The sequence below is a fragment of the Antechinus flavipes genome, chromosome 2 (assembly GCF_016432865.1).
Source record: "Antechinus flavipes isolate AdamAnt ecotype Samford, QLD, Australia chromosome 2, AdamAnt_v2, whole genome shotgun sequence".
Taxonomy (NCBI): domain Eukaryota; kingdom Metazoa; phylum Chordata; class Mammalia; order Dasyuromorphia; family Dasyuridae; genus Antechinus; species Antechinus flavipes.
This window is the reverse complement of record NC_067399.1, coordinates 235572479-235593347: the sequence shown is the minus strand read 5'-3', so window position 1 is coordinate 235593347 and position 20869 is coordinate 235572479. Positions and strand designations below refer to the sequence as shown.

Genomic DNA, 20869 nt, shown 5'->3' with positions numbered 1-20869 from the left:
CTTGCTGGTTTTTCAAGAACCAAAACAGTTTCATCTTGTGTTAGGAAATCCAATGATTCCTGAAGATTTTAAAAGTCTTTTTAACAGTCTCATTGTCAGCCATGCTCTTTCAATGGTGAGCACAATCAGCAACAGAACCACCCAATATTTCTTGGGTCTTCTCCTTTGTTTCAAGGGTCTGCTCCATCTCTCTGTGATGGACAAGGCAAATACGGCTTGTTGGCACCCATCTGATTCCTTCTCCACCTGTAGAGATGCAAGCAAACCCTCTCTCCCAAGCAGTTAGCCTATCTGGTCTCTTCCATTCACCACTTTCTGGATTTCTCCACATCACCTGGTGATTATCTAAAGATAGTGGAGCTGCTCGCACTGGACACTGCTCTTCTGATGGGTTATAAAACCTGTCTGCCGGAGCCAGTGCATCTTTATCAAAGATTAAAAAATTAATGGTATAGAGAACTAAATTTAGAAATTCTCTAGGGTTACCTGTGGCTCCCCCTTTCTTTTGTTTTTGGAGGAGTGTCTTAATGTCCCTGTTTCTTCTTTCTACAATTGCCTGACCTTGAGGATTAAAGGGTATGCCAGTGGGGTATAAAATCTTATACTACGCACAAAAGTGTTCAAAATGTTTGGAGGTATATGTAAATTATATGTAATACCTCCCATATTGATGGATTTATGTATACCATGTATATCTGTTTCAAGTTCTGACCCAAAACATCTTCTTGTAAGAGCAGATCAATAATCTATCAACTCTAATGAGTAAGCAGTTTGTAAAGATTCCAACAGTGCACAATATTTTCCTGATTCTGCTCACTTCACTCAGTTCATGTAAGTCTTTCTAGGCTTTTCTGAAATCAGTCTGCTCATTTCTTTTGACTGTGATATTTAGTATTTTTATATTCCCAGTTACATTTAAAACTTTGAGTACTGGGGCAGCTAGATGGCAGTGGATAGAACACCAGCCCTGAAGTCAGGAGGACCTGAATTCAAATATCATCTCAGACACTTAACACTTCCTAGCCGTGTGACCCTGAGCAAGTCACTTAACCCCACTTGCCTCAGCAAAAGACCAAACCAAAACAAAAAATAACAATCAGTTCTTTCTGTGGGTATAGATAGTATTTTTTAAATCATAAATCCTTTAGAGTAGTCTTGAATCATTTTATTGCTGAGAATAACAAAGTCATCCGGAGCTGATCCATCCCATAACATTGATATCACTTGCAAACTGTACATTTCACTTTGCTTAAGTTTATGGAGGACTTTCCAGGTTTTTCTGAAACCATTCTGTTCATCATTTCCCATAGAACAATAATATTCCATTATTTTCATATGTCATAACTTATTTAACCATTTTCCAATTGATGAACAACAACTCAATTTCCAATTCTTTGCTTCTACAAAAAGTTGCTACCAACATTTTTGCATATGTAGCTCTTTTTCCCTCTTTTAAGATTTGTAGAGTCAAATCTTTAGTTTGTTTAAATATGTATGTATATATATTTATATTCCATTTTTATTATAGCTTTTTATATACAAACCATATACATGGGTAATTTTTCAACACTGACCCTTGCAAATGTATGTATATTTAATATATAAAAATTTACCTTCCTCTCCTCTCTCTCCCTCCAATGAGAATGAAAGAATGTAATCCTGATTACAAATATGTATAATGAAGCAAATACATTCTAAAAAATATATATGTTTCACTCTGCATTCTGAATTCTTTATCAATCAGCAGATGTTTCTGAATTCTTAATCCAACAGCAGCATGTTTCATGATGGCATAATAGATAGAGTGTTGGGACTAAAGTCATCTTGAATTCAAATCTGGCCTCAGATACTTAGTAGATGTGTGATCCTGGATAATTTACTTCCCTGTTTGCCTCAGTTTCCTCATCTATAAAATGAGCTGGAGAAGAAAATGACAAACTACTCCAGTGTCTTTGAAAAGAAAACCTCAAGTGGGCTCACGAAGAGTTTAATATGACTGAAATAAGTGAACAACAAAATCTCATATGAACCTTCACTGCTACTCTGGGTGGCAGTAAAGTAGTGTCCCTGAATAGCAACAATGCATGTTTCACTAATTATCCTCTGGAATTGTGATGGATGATTATATTGATCAGAGTTCCTAATTCTTTGAAAGTTTGTCTTTACCCTATTATTGTTAGTGTACAAATTGTTTCCCTAATTCTGTTTATTTTACTCTTTAGAATCAAATTCTAATTTGATTAAAATGCTGACAGACTGGGATTTGGGGGACTCTGGTTAATTTAACATTCTGGCTACCTAGGAAGCATTTGAACCCTCATTTAGTCTCTCTCCTTCTTTGTGAAAATCTTCCCACAATTCCTGAGATCACTTCCCTGATTTTATAAGTATGCTCTGATGACCAGGACTGATTTTTTTGGTCTGGCAATGGAAATGGAAACCATAGCAGCCTGGTACTGGTGGATGAAACTAGAAAAGCTTTGGAGAAAAGAAGACTGAAAGAAGAACTATGAACATTATTTACATTTGAAAATCTGTCAGAGGAAAGAGAGGCTGGATGTGTTTTTTTGACTAAGATGCAACCCCCCCAAAAAAAAAACTACTGGGAGGCAGATTTTAACCCAATATAATCATATAATATTTAGGTTTCGAGTGCTAAAATAGATCTGTCCAACAATGATATGAGTTTCCTTAGGAAGTAGCAAATTTCCTGTAGAGAACTCCCAGGAAGCTAGAAACTTTGGTAACTGGCATGTTTCTCTCCTCCTAACATTAATCAAGAGTGCATTTAAGCTTGAAATCATGGGAAAACATAAGATCCTGGCACAATTACCAGAGTATTGTGAATTTTACATAAGATTGAGTTCCTAGAAACATGCTTCACAGTTAGATCACAGAAAACAGAAACCAGAGTTGGTTACAGAACAATGCCTTTCATAATATATGATTTCAAGATATATAAGTAACATGATTTCTCTCAGTAAACGGCTCTGTTGAATTATCAGCAACCCCATCTCCTTATTTTCAACTGCCACTAGCTCATTTGTGTTGTGCTGGTCACAACAATTTCCCAATATTGGAGATTTTTTTTTTGAGATTTTTAATTAGAGGTTGGATGAAAACTTTAAGTAGGTGTGGGACAGGATCAGGTTATGCATTGATCTAGATGCCTTCAGAGGTCACTTTCCATGAAGAGATGATCCTTCAGGAACCTTCAAGATGACTTGCCTAGTGTGGGAAATAGAGATGGAGAAAATTACAGGAGTTTGGTTGGCTAGGGACTGAGTTTAGGAGGTTCCCTTGAATTTGGAATTTTGAACAGGATGTAAGTGAGGGAGGGCTTGCAAAGTCCCCAGCTTCACTTTCTCCTCCAGATCTATCTGGGTCTAGTGGCCAGGTATGACATCATTTTCCTGATACCATGTTATTCTTTGTGAATAAAAGACAATCAACAATACCAATTTTAAATAAACAAATGACATGAATAAGTTCCCCCCAATCTCTGCTATAAATCTTTTCCATCCCTTCCTTTCCATTCCTCTCCTCTCATTTCTTTCCCTTCACCCTCCTTTTCTCCTCCTTTTCTCTCTTCTCTCTTTTATCCTTCCTTCTTTCTATCTTTCCTTCTTCTTTCATTATTTCTTTTTCATAATTTGTCTCCTCTTCATATTCCTCAAAGAAATAGAGCTGAGATAAAAACTCTTTAAATTAGTTACAAGTTTGGACTGACTTTAAATAGAAGACCAACATGCCTCAGAATAGTATTGGTGACCCATTATATGTATAAGTTGGGGCCATCTCCAATCGTCCTGCCTTGTAGTTTAGGACTGGATCCAGATGCCTCAGAGAAGAAAATAAGAACCAAGGACAAATTACAACAACGTGTCTTCACTTTACAGTGTACAAAGCACTCAATAGCCACTACCTTATATATATATATACACACACACATATATACGGATATATATGTGTATATATATATATACATATATACATACATATACACACACACATATATGTCTTATATCTGATACTCCATGGGACAAGGGTAATGTAGATTACTGTCACCATTATGCCCATGAGGAACTGACATTTAGAGGCTTGCCCAAAGTCTTATCTTTGTAAGAGAAAAAGCTCAAATTCAAACCTAAATTTCCTGACACCTCATTCAATACTCTTGATTACTCCATGCTGCCGCATGGGATGCTAGAGTATGAAGGGACCTTAGATCCTATTCAGTCTGACTCTTTACAAATGGAGACTCTGAAGACTAGAGAGGGAAAGTGTTTGGAGAAGGAATGAGCTATGAAATAGAGGTATCCTCATCAAAGTACGTGTTCAAACACAGGCTAAATGACTTCTTTTCAGAGATGTTGTAAAGGAGAGCATTATGTTAGTTTGGATGAGATTGACAGTTGTTGGGGGTCCCTCCCAGTTCCAAGATTCTGCCATTCCATTACCTAATGATAAGTCCCTTGGGACTTTCTCAAGGTTATGCAACAAGTTAGTGGCAAAGTTTGGACCCTGATTCTGCTGATTTATGACCTAGGACCCCTTCTATTATTCTATTGCCTCTCACCATCATTATTATTAGTCTCAGATCTATGTAGTTTAAATGCATTAGAGAATATAAGCATTTGCCAAGAGTATTATAATCACCTATTGTTGAGATTAAAATCTCCTGACAAGTGTCCAGAAGTGGTTGCTGAATTGATGCCAGCCCATAATGAATCCTCATTTCCTTAAGACATTAGGCCTCAGGGAGGGGAAGGCAGACAGAGGTGGAGGAAAAGAATTTGCTGTGTCTGACCAGGGGACAGTAACAACCGGGAAGTGGTGTATCAAGGGGTTCAGGCAGAGGGCCTGGCAATGTGGGACGTGGAACATCATATGTGGATCCTGCTTTAAGAAAACCTGACACAGGGAAATTCAGATGAATAAAATAAATATATTATAGAGGGAGATTACATATTAAAGAGATAGGGCCTGGACCTGAAATTTAATCACATAACATTTCCTGGGCAAGGAAATCTCTTTTAACAATGTAAATTAGCACTTGGAGCTCTTAGAGCTTAATAACTTGCCCAGGATTACACAGCCAGTATGTGTTAGAAATAGCACTTGAATCAAGGTGTTCTTAAGTTCAAAGCCACCCTTTCTAACCATTATACCATACTGAGATTTCATAATTTAACATTACAGTAGAACCAGTTAGCACAGCTCTGTGACTTCCTCTTGGAGTGGTTAGAGTGGGAAAAACACATTGGGGGGGGGGTAACCCAGGAAGGTTTTTGACAAGACATGAACAGCAGTAGGAAAAAAGAGAAGGGATTCAAAGGAAGGGAACAGTGTGTAGTAGACTCAGGTTGAGTGCAAAGGGAAGAAATTAAGAACAGAACAGGGTATTGTTGTTTGTCCTTCGTTCTGGAAGAGGACCAATGACATCATGAGGGTGACGTCTTGGGTTTCTTATGAATAGGACTGAAGTGAGGAAGAGCCACGCAAAGTCTCAATCTCACTCTCTTCTTCAGAGTCATCAGAGTCTAAGGAAAAATAGAAGTCCAGACCCTTGGTGATGACCCAGAAACAAAGTAGAAGTGATAGCCTGAGAGATCAGGGACTTTGTGGGGAATTGGATAGAACCCAGAACTTGGAGGTGAAAGGATCTGTGTTCAAAATCTGTCTTAGCCACTGACTTAGTCTGACTTAAACTCTCTGTGCCTCTGTTTCCCCATCTGTAAAATGAGGTGGTTAGACTCAATAGCTTCTAAGGTTCCTTCCAGTTCTAAATCTATGAATCTATGATACTTGGTAAACTCAGAGAATGGGTGTAGAGGGAGAGATGCAGGGAGCAGAGATTGTGTTGAGAGGGGAAATTCTGTGTCATGGAAAGAGAACATATCTGGTTGATCACTCCTGTGTGTAGCTGAAGGACAGTGTAGGTCATAAGAGTTAAGGAAGTTAATGAATTGAATGACTTGGGTTTTTGAGGGAACATCACTGTATATCAGAATCCCCAAGTATGAGGGTCAGGCTGAGGAGATGAGGAAGGCTATGAACCAGGAACTACATTTCTTGAAAAGGGAAGAAAAGTGTCCTAGAGGTTGGATGATAATGACATGGAAATAAAACAATGCTAGAGATTTAAAATGATTTTGGAATGTGCATGGGGCCTTAGAACGTACAATGTCCAAGCTGGTAGAAATCTTAGAATGTGGATCATAGAGTATCATCTACAGGGCAAGTGGGGGACAATTAAGTCCAAAGTTCCCCTTTTAAAGTGAAAAATGCTATCAGGTCTCATTTTACTATGGGGAAACTGAGGCGCAGAGCCATTAAATGATTTTTTGTAGCCTTTTTATCCTCAGCAATTAGTACAATGTCAAGCACATAGTAGACCCTTAATAAATGAAAGTTAACTGACTAACTGATTTGCTTAGGACCACACAGCTAATTTGAACACAGATCTTCCAACGATACTTTGGATCTATCCATTCCTATGGAGATACTAAATTTGCAGCCCCAGATCTGTTAACTATTAGAATTTGAAACCACTGCATTGAACTATGATATATCTTAAACTCTAGTCACAACATACTACTTTTGTCCTCCCAATCATATCTGCTCCGTTCTTATTTTTACAGATGAGGAAACTGAAATAGAAAAGCTATGTGCTTCCTCACACATCCAGTGAGTGTCCGAGGCAGGATTTTGAACCCATGTCATCCTAAATCCAAATCCTAATTAAGCCAAAGGGTTCTCCTTGCTCAGTTGCTTTTACTCACTTCAGTGCTAAGTGCAAATTAATGAGAGAGTGGAAATTTGAATGATCATTCCCTAATATTGGATCAAATGCTCCTGCTACTACATTCCACTAGTTATATTTATTCAGCTGCCTGCTTAGTCCTTCCATGTGTCATTTTCATTGATTTTTGGGTCATCTATAATTGTCATTCTTTTCAGACTTTGCTTTTTCATGATTCACAGTCAGAAAGCATCACCAGAAAAATGTAGGTGTAAAAGAGATGGGCTTTTGCAACGGCAAAAGCTTGGGATCATTTTGTATGAGAAATAACATGGTTTGATAGACTGGCGTCTATCCTTGTCCTGGATTCAGGAAATCAAATGCTACCTTGGAGACTTTGTAACTGGTGCAGTCATGTCACTTCTCTGTGGTTTGATCTGTTCATCTTTAAGATGAAGGAGCTAGATATGTGATCTCCAGTTCCAAATCTATGATCCCATATGCACTAAATATTAAAAATAACCAGGAACAGCCTCTGACAACTTCATTGTATTCCTTATGGAAGCATCTGAACAAGGATTGCACAATACAAGAAGTGTGTGGGTTGGGATAGAGGGCGTCCACATGGATAAAGTCCCATCATTCTCCATATTGCTCTGAATTTAGGCCACAGCACTAAAGTAAGATATCTTGGGGGAAAAAATTGTATATATTGAAAATGACTGTTTATCATAGATTATACCCTGCCTTTACATATTCTGGGGCTAATTGAGACCTATATTGGAATAATTTGGAACTTAAAAAAAATCCAGACTGGTGACTTCATTAGTGTAGAGAAATATTGGAAAAGAAACTACATTTACCATTATAATTGCCATTCAATTTGTCATCTTAGATTGCGATTTTTTAAAATAACTTTTAAAATAACTGTTTATTGACAGAACCCATGCCAGGGCAATTTTTTTATCACATTATCCCTTGCACTCACTTTTGTTCTGATTTTTTTCCCCTCCCTCCCTCCACCTCCTCCCCCAGATGGCAAGCAGTCTTTTACATGTTGAATAGGTTACAGTATATCCTAGATACAATATATGTGTACAGAATCGAACAGTTCTCTTGTTGCACAGGGAGAATTGAATTCAGAAGATAAAAATAACCCGGGAAGAAAAACAAAAATGCAAGCAGTTTATATTCATTTCCCAGTGTTCTTTCTCTGGGTGTAGCTGCTTCTGTCCATTCTTGATCCTTGATCAATTGAAACTGAGTTAAATCTCTTTGTAGAAGAAATCCACTTCCATCAGAATACATCCTCAAACAGTTAGATTGCGATTGTTAAGAGTTAAGTGACTTATCCAAGATCACAGGCCAATGATGAGACTTGAACTCAGGGCTTTCTGAACCTGAGGTCAGATCTCTATCCACTGGACCTCACTGCTTTTTGATATGAAATTATATTATTAGCATTTCCTTCATGAAATCCTACTTGGATACCTTATTTTGGTGTACAGCTGAATCTGGGTTCTTCCAGGGTTCTTAAATGTTGAGCACAAATTCTGACTGGTTCTATCAGGCTTCACATATGGGGTTGGCCACAACCTGCGTGCACTTTCCAAAGACTAGCCCAGCTAAATGCAGGAAGGCTCATTTAACACCATGAGATAATAGATTGACCACTTGGTGATAACATTATCTTTTTTTTTAAAAGTAATTTATTTACTTATTTATTTTAATAATAGCTTTTTATTTTTAAAATACACGCAAAGATAGTTTTCAACATTCATCCTTGCAAACTGATGATAACTTCTTGGAACATGGCAACCCATGAAGAGAGGAAAACTAATAAGGGGCCTCACACTAACTGTGTGATGCTGGGCAAGTCATTTAATCTTAATTACCTCTGAAAAAAGTGATTAGTTAATTATTATGCAGATAGTAGAAATGCTGAGATGAACATCCCTTTCTTTCGTTTTCAAAGAGGACATGACATCAGTGGGGGGGGGTGATAACATGGCATGCAGATGAATTGGATTTCAGTGAGGGAGGATTGTACACTTTCATCTGCCTCAGTTTCTCCTCCAGAGTCACCTAGGTTCAGTGGCCAAATATAGATCAGGACGATTAGAAATGGCCATGGATGAAATTGGGCTTTCTAGGCTAAAGTCTTCAACAGGTCTGGTGTAAATCCAGACTGGTCATAGTGTATGATCTTTGTGATCTATTGCGATAATCTCCTTGTTTTTGTAGTGATATTTGTTAGGGAAATTGGGCTACAATTTTCTTTCTCTTGTGTAGACTCTCTCTGATTTAAGTATCAAAATTCTTAGAAAAAATTTAGTACAATCTTTTCTTTGTCTAATTTTTTCCCCCCAAACAGTTTACAAAGTATGGGAATTAATTTTTCTTTAAATGTTTAATAGAATTCAACCAGAAAAACATCTAGTCCTGAGTTTTTTTTCCTTTTGGCAGTTTATTTATGATTTGTACAAAAAGAAGATTGTATCCATGCTCTTCCTAAGGCTCTGAGCTTTAGAGATGGAAAAGGACTTAGTGACCATCTAGTGTGATTCCTTCAGTTTACAGATAAAGAAACAGAGTCCCAGTGAAATAAAATGACATGGGAAAAATCAGAGAGGCAAATTTGAACCCTTAGCTTTTCTGACTCCAAATCTATCCTTTCCACTGTCTACTTCCAAGATACTGACTACTCCACTCCACTCAAATATTTGGGATTTTGGCTATACTATAAAGCTAATATATCTTCTGGGTCAAAATTTCCATGGGGAAGCTGTACCATAAAGTAAATATTATATCTGCTGGATCAAAATTTCCAAGGGGAAGTAGCAGGGAGTGGTGATTTCCTCAGAAAAAGAGGAAAGAGAGAGAGGAATGCATATGTGTGGGTAGGTGAGCATGGTTGGGATTTTAATAGATTCAGATTCCGCCACTAACTTGCTATGTGTGTCTTTGGGCAAATTATTTATTTTTGGTGGGTTTCAGTTTTCTATTCTGTAATATTAGTTGGTTGTTCAACTTAATTTGTCATCTCAGAAGGTGAATTAAATAAATTCCTAATTTGAGACTTTTAACAATTTGGATCACTTAGACAATGAACTCTTGTTAAAGTAAATGAAATACCTGTGCCCTTACCAAAGATTTTTGTTGCTCAAAATCATAATCCTAAGTATGGTGCTTTGTACAAGGTGGTTTGTTGGTTTGGCTTCCCAAAATGATGACTTCATATGAGCTTTTTTAATTCTTGGAGTCTTCTGTCATAGTATTTACTATTGGAGTAAATGGAGCCTTCATTTCTCATGCTAATTATTTATTAATGTTTGAACACTGAAACAATAATGGAGCCAAGAACTGTATTAACTGCTGTAGCAGCATTCATTTAAGTCATAACATGTCCATGTATTAGTTTTTGTTTTATTTGTTGCTGCATGTAAGTTGAGTGTATTTTGTTGCTACTGTATGCTTAATTATAACCAATGTTTTTGAGATAAGATAAATTGAACTAAACATTAAAAAAAAATTAGGTGGTTGGCCTAAATGGTCTTTAAGGTTCATTCCAGCCCCTAAAGTCCATATTTTGTTGTTTCTACATGTATGCTTTCTTGTATATGTCTTGGTATCTTGGTTTTTTTTTTTTGTTTTTTTTTAATTTTATTTAATAATTACTTTATATTGACAGAATCCATGCCAGGGTAATTTTAGGTATCTTGTTCATAATCTATATTCAAAGCAGAAAGTGATTAATCTGCTGATATTCTCTCCTTCCACTCCCACACCTACACACCCATTCCATCCAAATTTCTTTTTTTAAAAAATTCAATTTTTTATTTATTTAATATTCATTTTGTAAAATTTTGAGTTCCAAATTCTTTCCCTCTTTCTAGCTAATCTCATACCCACTGAGAAGGCAAGCAATATATTAATTTTACATGTTAAATCATATAAAATGTATTTCTAAAGCCTGGAAAGATTTACATGAACTGATGCTAAGTGAAGCCAACAGAACCAGGAAAACATTGTACACAGCAAACAACAAGATGTAATGATCAACTGTTTTAGACTTGGCTCTTCTCAGCAATTCAGTGATCCAAGGCAATTCCAATAAAACGTTGGATGGAAAATGCCATTCACATCCAGAGAGAAAGAACTATGGAGAGTGAATGAGGAGCAAAGCACACTATTTTCACCTTTTTTTCCCCCCCCTCTTCTGTTTTTTTTCTTTCACAGTTTTTCCTTTTTTGTTCTAATTTTTCTCTCCAAACACGACTCATATGGAAATATGTAAAAAAATGAATGTACATATATAACCTAAAAAAAGAAAAAAAATCAAAAATTTCTATATTAGTAATGTTGCAAAAAAACCCCCAAGAAAAATAAAGTGAAAAAAGTATGCTTCAATCTGCATTCAGATATCTTGTCTCCTTTTTCTTTCTCTCTTTCCCTTCTCTCTGTACACAGATACACAGACACATTCTATCTATCTATATAAATATAGATAAATACATATATCTATATCTATAAATACGTTAACATAACTTGTAAGTACCTATTTATATTATGTGGTCTTTCCCATTAAAATGTAAGCTTTTTATGGGCAGAGATTTTTTTTCCCTTTCTTTGTATTTTGTTGCATTGCAGTATATGGTACATAGTAAGTGTTTAATAAATGCATGTTGAATAACAATACTGGGGTCTTTAGATAATCTGTTCTCTTGATTCTTCAAGAGGCAATGTGGCATTTTGGATTTGGCATCAACCAGACCTAGATTAAAATCCTGCCTCATATACTTATTATTATTAACCATAGGAAAGTCAGTTAAATTCTTTGAGTTTTTTGATTTTTTTATCTTTAAAATGGGGATGACATTAACTATCGTGCCTATCTCACAGGATTGTTAGGAAGCTCGAATGAGTTGTTTGTGTGTGTATATATATATGTCATTTATTATTATCACTTTACCACATCAGATTATAAAGGTTTTCACAAATTTGTCTGAAGTTTTCATGTCAATTATTTCTTTTTTTTAATCAAGGAATTTCAAAAATAATATTATATATTACATGTAAAGACAATTTTTTAAAATCATTTTTTGAATTCCAAATTTTCTCCATCCTTCTTTTTGTTCCTTCCTTCCTAAGATGGTAAACAGTTTGATATAGGATATATGTCCACAATCATGTAAGATTCATTTCCATATTAGTGATGTTGTGAAAGAAAAAAGTGTGCAAAAAAATTCACATACATTCCTTTTAGAGGGCAATAATTCCCATTTCCTATTCAAAGATAACAATTTGTTTAGATACACCCCAAATGATAAGTACACATTTCATTTCTAGCTTTTCACTAAGTCTAATTTATTCTCACTATAAATGTTTTTGTACACATAAGACTTTCCCTCTGTATATGATCTCCTTGTAATATATGCTCAGGAGTGATTTTGCTGGGTTAAAGCATATGCATAATTTTATGAGTTTTCCAATGCAAAAAAACTCTAGACTTAATTTGCCTCATCCACTGATAATTAAATGTGAATGTGTCTATCATAAAACAATTGTTTCATGGTAGCATAGATAAATAGCTATCTTATCTGAGATTTGGCCCATCTCATCTCCAAAGGAGACTGTGATTTCCATCTTTATGGAGAGTAGGATGAGGAGGCACCTCTAGTAGACTGGAGGAAGGATAGACACAATCCCAGACTCCCATGGCTAGTGATCTCTCCTTCACTCTCCTCTCTCTAAGAAGGGTCCTGGGCTAGAATTATAACCATCAAATATCTGTAGTCTAAGAATAGAATTCTTCTGGGGTTCAGGACAAAAGCTTCTTTCTCTGGTTGCTTTTAAGAGGAAGGTGACACTCAAGAGATTCTATTAGAATGGGTGAAAAGATATATGCAATCTTTTGGGCTAATGATTTTATTTTTGAAAAAATACTAGAACCCTTTTATGAAAGATACAGCTTGTAATCACTGAGAAAGGAAAGTAGAGATCTCTAAGAGTTGACAGATTTTTATAAAAATGATTCATACCAGACTAACTAATGAGCTCTTTGACGGAGCAAGATAAAATCTTAATGAAGGAGAAAAATGATTTCGTCAGGAAGTTTCCTCTTAACAGTCTCTAGGGTTGTAGGTACTAGTAGTGTGGGGAAATGCTACGGGCTGGCTTCTCCACATTTCTTCAGTTCAAGGAAGATATACTATCTACTATTCAAAAATTCATTTTCTCTCCTGTCCTTATCTATGTCAAACTCCCTCTCTATTTCTCTTACCAAATGTTTAAAATCTGAAGCCTCTTTTCCACTTACAAAGTATTAGTATCAAAGATTCAGCGATTTCTCAGCCAATTAGAAATCATATCACTCCTTCTTTCTCTCATTTCACACTGTACACAGCACATAGAATCACATATAGTTAGAGGCTGTCTAGGTTAGGAAGCTGACCTAGAGAGGATGATGTTATATTTTTATAGTTCCAAATTGTTTTTCTGGACCCGATTCTGATCAGCAGGGAGGAAATGACATGAATGTAAAGAAGTGACTTTCATTTCAGAATTTCTAATAGAAGAAAGGAAGAATACGTCTCTATTAAAAAAAAAAGGAAAAGAAAAGATAATTGGAAGTTTTTAGACCAATGACTATGACTTTGATTCCTAAAAAAAATTCTAGGCTATATTATAAAAGAATTAACTTGTGAACCTTTAGGGAAAAAAAGTGTAAATTTAAGAACCAAACTATCATCATAAAGAATGGCTCATACAAAACTATCCCCAGTTACTGAATTGAAGAATCTGAATCATAAAGGACATAAAATGCCACCATCCCCAATGCATCTTTAAACACATATAGTTGAAATTCTGGATGGTTTGACTTCTGGAATATCATATTTCAAGTTCTCCATTTCCTTATAGTGATGGCTGCTAAATCTTGTGTGATTCTGATGATGTCTCTGAAGTATTTAAATTCTGTCTTTCTAATGGCTTGCAGTATTTTTTTCTTGAACTAGGAGTTTTTACTGTTGGAGTTTTTTTCAGAAAGGCACCAGAGGATTCTTTCAGTTTATACTTTGCCTTCCGATTTTAAGGTATTTATCTGTACAGTTTTCTTGTATCATTTCTTGAAACATGATGTTTCGTCTTTCTTCTCCTTCCCAGCTTTCAGGTTGTCTAATGATTTTTAAGTAAACTTTTAAATCAATTTTCTAGATCAGTTGTTTTTCATATATTTCACATATTCTTCTATTTTAAAAAATCTTTTGACTTTGTTTTATTATTTCTTAAATGAACTGAGCTGAGTTCAGTCAGGAGAAATCAGTTGGAAAAGATTAAAAGCCAGAAGTCAGTCAGTTCGGAAGATTGCCAGGAGTCAGAGTTGAGCTAGAGGCAAAAGACTAGCAACGAGAGCTTTCAGAACCAAAGAAAGCTAACTGGGCTATTTTGGAAGAGACAATAAAAGATTGAATTTTAACTCCTGGCTGTATTTGAGATGATTATTGATCTGAACTGAAACTAAGACTGCCTCCAGAAACCTCCTCGAGAAACCTGCTCCACAGAGAACCATCATATATTATACAAAAGAAGAGAACACTACAGGTTATTAGCTTTTTTTGGGGTTTAATTTTAATTTTTAAAGCAATTGTCTTCTTCAATAAGGTTTTGAGTCTTTTACCAGAGAATTCTCTTTTCATTTTTTTCTTATATAACTCATTTCTTTTCCCATTTTCCCCTCTACCACACTAGTTTAATTTTTATATTCATTTTTTGCTCATCTTAAACTCCTTTTAAAAACTCTTTCAGGAATTTTTGTGGGCTTATTACAATCTGTGTTTTTCTTTGAGGCTTTGCTTATAGATGTTTTCAAGTAATTGTCTTCTGTATTTATGTCATGCGTTTCCCTATCACAATAATAGCTCTCTTTTTGTGTTTTCTCCTTCTTCCAGTCTATTTCTTGACTTTGGGCTTTATGCTAATGTTGGATTATGCATTTTTGGGGGAGATGTCTGATCTGAGCTTCTATCATTTTAAAACTTTCTGTCCCTTTTAGAATTCAGTCTATATCTTTGGGATCCTCCAAATTTTCAGTTTTCCCAAATTGGTGTGATCTGGGGAAAAGTTTGTTCACTTCCATCTTTGTCTGACATCTTCACATTCCTGATCCAGGTTTGCCTCTGTTGCCTTGTATGTAGTTGAGTTTCAGTATACTGCTACTGGACTCAGTCACTGTTAGCCCACTGGGAGGTCAGAACAACTGTACTGCTAGCTCCTCTTTGGTCTATGATACTCTTGCCCTGATTATTTCACTGCAGGCTTATTTGCTGGACTCAAGTTAGAATTGAATTATAGTTCTGTTCCTGAGATCAGAGCCACTACATTTCCAGAACTTGCTCCTTGTTCAGTTCTCAGCTAAGACCCATTTATCTTATCTTAGATCTGAGACACTTGACACAGCTTCTAGATGGCACTTGTTCCTACACCCAATGCTAGGATGGGTATTCCCTGGTATCTCTTTTTACCCTGGTGTTTTCTTCCCAGATAATCTATTTCATCTATTTTTTTGTCTCTTTGTGCTAGAATGCCCCTTATTACTCTCTGTGTACCTACTTCTGGCTAGCCCCCAATATTCAAAGACCTTTTATCTCTCTCCCTAAGCTGCCCTGGATTGGAAAAATGATGCAACTTGAGCTTTTCTTGGCTTTCCTGCCCAAAATTTAGTCTGGCATGTTTTTTTTTAAAGCTTGTTTTGAAGAGAGCATGCTGCATGATCTAGGCAAAAAATTACTCTTCTCTGGTCCTGAAGGTCAGTGAGAAAGTGAGAGGGAGTGGTGTCTGTCAGTAAATCAATCAATAAACATTTATTAAAAGCCTACTGTGTTCCAGGCACTGTGTTAAATGCTCTTTTTTTACATTTAATTTTTATTTTATTTTTTTCTTAAGTACACATAAATAAAAAATTTTAGCATTTATTTCTTAAAATTTTGAGTTCTACATCCTCTCCTTCCTTCCTTCCCTGTCCCCTCCTTGAGAGATTATACATGTATAGTCATACAAAACATTTCCATATTGACCATGTTGCCAAGAAAACACAGACCAAAAGACCCCCTTCAATCCACATTCAGACTTCTTCAGTTCTTTCTCTGGAGGTGGATAGCATTTTTTATCATGAGTCCTTTGGACTTGTCTTGGATCGTTGTATTGTTGAGAATAGCTAAGTCATTTCACAGTTGATCATTGCACTATGTTACCGTTACTGTGTATGCTGTTCTAGTGCCAAGTGCTCTTAAGGCAGTCCCTTCCACTTTTAAATAGCTTGTTTTGAGGGCATTCCTTTACATAAAACCTAAAATTTCCTCTTTCATCATTTACCTATAACACATGATTCTGCCCTCTAGGCCAAGGAGAATAATTCTTCAAATTCTTGGAAAACAGTTATTACTCCCCCTCTTAAATTAAATAAATATTCCTAATTCTTTCAAACAGTCCTCATATGGTATGTTCTCCAGGCTTGTCGTCATCCTGTTTGCCCTTCTATGGTTATTCTTCAATTTATCAGCTTCTTTTTTAAAGTATAGCAGCCAGAACTGAACAGAGCGTTCCAGTTATAGTCTGGCTAGAGCAAGGTACTGAGGGATCCAAGGGGAAGGGAAAGAGAATATGAATTTATTAAGTGTCTACCATGTGCCAGACATTGTGCTTAAGTGCTTTACAAATAATATCTCATTTAATTTTCACAACAACTTTACAAGATAGGTGCTGTTACTATCTCCATTTTATAGTTCAAGAAACGAGGCAAATAGAAGTTAATAACTTGCCCAGAGTCACACAAGTTGTAATTATCTAAATTAGATTTGAACTCAGATTCCAGGTTCTGTGCTTTATCCACTATGCCAGTTAGCTGCCTCAAAGTTGTAACTAGGCTATGGCAACTCAATTTTTGACTAAGGAAGCAACATTTAGAGGACACTGACAGAACTTGCAGTACTTCAGCAGTATAGAAACAACAGAGCTTAGCACCTTAGTACTGGGTCACTAGACCTGGGAACAATTATAGATATAACATATCTAATTTCAGCAAAGTATGAGATAAAACCTTTCATATTATCTTTGTGAATAAGATAGAGAGAGGTAAACCAGTTGAATGTTAGAATTCCTAGACCCAAAGAATAGTTATTGAAATGTCACATTGAATAGCCGGTATAGTAAGATGCCAAAGTGATTGATCCTTGCTTCTGTGCTATTGAACATTTGTATTTCTGACTTAGTTTAAGGCATAGAGGGCATGCCGAGATAATTTGCCATTGACATAAAGCTGAGAAGGAGAACTAATCCATTGACTGAAAGAGTCAAGATACAAACTTATTTTAATGGGTGAGAATGATAGATAAAATCTAATAAGATTAAATCTAGTATAACAAATGTAAAGTCCTACACTTTGGTCTAAACAATCAACTGCAGAAATTGAATATGCAGAAGTGTAACTAGAGAATAGCTTGTGTGAAATAGATCTGGAGGCTTTACTGGACTATAAACTCAATATGAGTAAATATAGCAAATATAAACATAAGTAGCAGAGAGAGTGGACTTTTGAGTCTGGGATCTTAGATACAAGGCCCATCTCTGACACATACTATTGCGTAATTCTGAGCAAAACACTTCACCCCTCAGTGCTCTAGAGGCAACTAACATGACTTGAATAGGAAGTTCTCATTTTAAAGGAAGTTAAGGATGCTAAGCTGAAGAGAGAAGGAAGCAGTGCATTACAGGGCATCCCAGAGATGAAGGGAGCCTCTGAAAATGCAAGGAGGCAGGAGAGGAATGGTGAATTTGGGGTTCAACAAGCAAATCAGTTAGGATGGAACCCAGTGGTGAGGTGCCTAAGGGAGATGTGTCTTGGACTGCTGGAAAATGAGTTAGAACAGAATAAGAGCTCACTGTTATTCGAACTCTGAGTTGTATAATAATTTTGGCTTAAGAAATCTAGTGAAACAAGCAATCCAAGAATTACCTCCTTTACAGAGGTGACTAGGATGTTAAATGGCTGGTCTACAGTCACACAGCTCTTCATTTTTCACCAGGCTGCAATCTAACTTTTCCATAAGCTTCTTCTTCTTCTTTTTTTTTTTAAATTTTCAAAACACATACATAGGTAGTTTTCAACATCCACCCTTGCAAAACCTTATATTCCAAATTTTTTCCCTCCCTTCTCCCCATCCCCTCTCCTAGACAGCAAGTAATACAATATATGTTAAAGTGTGCAATCTTTCTATATATATTTCCACAATCTTTATGCTACACAAGAAAAATCAGATCAAAAAAGAAAAAAACGAGTAAAAAAAGAAAAAAATGAGGAAGGAAACAAAAAAGCAAGCAAACACCAAAAAAGGTGAAAATGCTATGTTGTGACGCACACTGAGTTCCCAGAGAACTCAGATTTTACTACACCCACTCTCCGGGTGTAGATGGCTTTTTCCATCACAAGACCACTGGAATTGGCCTGAATCACCTGGCTGTTGAAAACAGCCATATCCATCAGAATTGATCATCATACTATAAGCTTCTTTTTTATATATTGTCTTTCAGCATTAGAATGTAAGCTCCTTGAGGACAGGAACTGTCTGTCTTTTTGCTTATATTTGTATTCCCAGGGCTTAACACAGTACCTGGCACACAAGGAGCAATTAAAAATATTTGTAGACCGACTATCTAACCCACTTAGTAAGTTTTGATGCAAACACTATCTCTCGATCTTAATCTATTACTTCTTCCAGTTTTGTGCTGACGACAACGGGTGGGTGTAGGAGGGGGCAGTTAAAAGCTCATATAACTATAATAAATGCACTTTTTTGGGGGCGGGGAGGGAGAGCAGCTGGATCCTAACTTCTACTCGGGAATGGAAGACCATCACAGAACAGGAAATTACTGCGACTCGGGTGGGAGTGGAGCTGTTTTAAAGCGCAAAGGGGTTTCTTGGGTCTAAGGAAATGAGAATGGAAGTCTCCTAAAAGTCCCACCCCCAGATCCTACCCTTTTCTCCGAGGACCCTCTCAAAAATCTATTTTGAAAATGAGGAAATCGAGGCAGAAGTCACTTCACCGTTATTAGTAAGTGCTTTGAAGACAGGGACTGTGGTATGTCTTGGAGTGGTATCAGCGCCGAACCGGCACACCGCAGGTGCTTAATTAATGCTTGCGGAATCGAGCCGGACGGTCCAGCCCCGCCTAGTGGGCTAGGGGCTGAGAGGCCGCGTTCAGGCAGGAAACCCTGAGTGCCGGGCCCCTCGAATGCACGCACCTCCTCGGGGCGGGGAGGGGGCGGGTACGTGGCGCGGGGCCGACCTGCTCTGCTTCGGGCTAGAGGGGAGGGTCCGGGAGAAGCGGGCATAAGAGGCTCGGGGCTGCAGTAGCCCAACTTCTCACCTGCAGCCAGGCGCTCGGTCTTCGTCCCGTCCCAGTCATGCCCTGGTTCTTTCTGGCGGCGTTGCTGGCCGCGCTGCTGCTGCTCCTGTTCCTGTCCCGCCGGCGAATGCGGTGAGTGGGGCGCCCCAAAGACGTGTAGAACCCCGTTCCCTGAACCCCAACCCAATCGCTTCCTCCCCCTCCTCCTCTCATCCCTACTTCCTCCACTAGGTTCCTGCTCCGCACCACGGAGCCCGGGACCCCGGGAAACCAAGTCTGAATTCCAAGTGGAATTCCCAGGTACTAAAGCCAAAATTGTCCCCTAGAGGAAGATGCGAATGCGATATTCAGCATTTTTAGTCCTGGGAGGGGGATACTGACTAGGATTGTGACCCTGGGGACCCCTGTGTCCTTAGAAAAGGGGACCTATGTGCCCTAGGAAAAGAGAGCAAGGCTGAAGACCCCCCATTTTTATGCCAGAAGCCTTTAGGGAGACTTCTGGTCTTAAGTTTGCGAGAAGCCTAGTAGCTGGGATGGGGTGCCTCAAATTCTATTTTCTTACTTATTGTCTGTGTGACTTTGGTTAGGGAGAGAACTTTGTAGGAAGGACTCAAGTTTCCACCTCTGTAATATGAAGATGGGAAGGGGGTACGGTGCGGGTGCGGGGGAGGGGGGAGGGGAAGAAGGGGAGAGGGCATGAGCTAAATTGTCTCCTAGCTTCCCTGCTGTTCTGTCAGTCAAAGATTTCTTAGGAGTTACAAGTGCTGCTTGGAGAGCTCCAAGTAGAAAAAAAAATCAATTTCTTGGTATATCAGGTAGATCAAAACGCCTTCAGATAAGTCAGAAATGAGAAGGCCGAGCAGGCATTTGCTGGGGTTGTAGAACCAGGCCTCTGAAAATCATAACGCTGAGAACAACTGACCAGGAGTCAGGACAGATTCTAGACCTGGCTCTGTTACTTAGATTGGTCTGAGCAGGTCCCTTACCTTCTCTAGAGCTCAATTTCTTCATTTATAGAACGAGAGGGTTGACCTAAATGCTCTCAAAGGCTCTCAAATGGCTCCTCCATATCTGACCATTTGTGTCCCTTGCAGCTTTCACCTCCTCTGTGTTCCACTTTCTTCTGGTTCCTCCAACTATGACAATCTATATTCCCATCTATTTAAAAAAAAAAAAAAGAGGTTGGACTAAATGACTTCTACAGTTCCTTCCAGCTCTAAATGTACTTTCTTATGATCCCTGAAAGAGATTAAGTTGAACCTGTAACTTTCCTACATATTCTTTTATCCTACTTGGGTCCAGCAATTCCACAAACTTTTTAATTCAAATTTTCAAAAGTGTTCGCTGGGTTGGCCAAAATCTGTCCAGGGACGTCTTCAAGACTCAGATCTCTTTTAAATGATGCAACAGGGAACACCTTCTTTACTCTCCTGAGTGCTGTCGTTCCCTGTGAGCCAGTCACACCCTGTTGTTGAGAATATTCCCATTAACAAATCAGTTAATCCTTGTTATTTGTTGATGGATTGTCCAATAGTAAACACTTGCAACCCAACTCATTCCCAGGGAGCTATTTCCATTGTTTGGGAGAACATAATAAATGCATCGACATTAGCCTATGGGAAATTGTGAAGGGATACTAGTGACAAATTTTACTTCCATTTGGTTTGAAACTTATTTTTGCATATTTTCCTATTTTGAGTTATGTACATTTCTAGTGCCCTTA

The 20869-nt window shown here is 37.5% G+C and overlaps 1 protein-coding gene across 2 annotated transcripts in view; it reads left to right on the top strand.

Annotated features, from left to right (window-relative positions):
- The first annotated feature begins 19097 nt into the window (after positions 1 to 19097).
- PTGIS (prostaglandin I2 synthase) overlaps positions 19098 to 20869 on the top strand; it is a 50786-nt gene continuing 49014 nt past the window's right edge. Inside the window, exon 1 of one of the 2 annotated variants that reach the window (XM_051976559.1) lies at positions 19098 to 19278. In XM_051976559.1, the coding sequence (XP_051832519.1) occupies positions 19205 to 19278 (74 nt within the window). In that variant the 5' untranslated portion in view covers positions 19098 to 19204. The remainder of the gene's footprint in view (positions 19279 to 20869) is intronic. The other variant, XM_051976561.1, reaches the window with a different exon arrangement.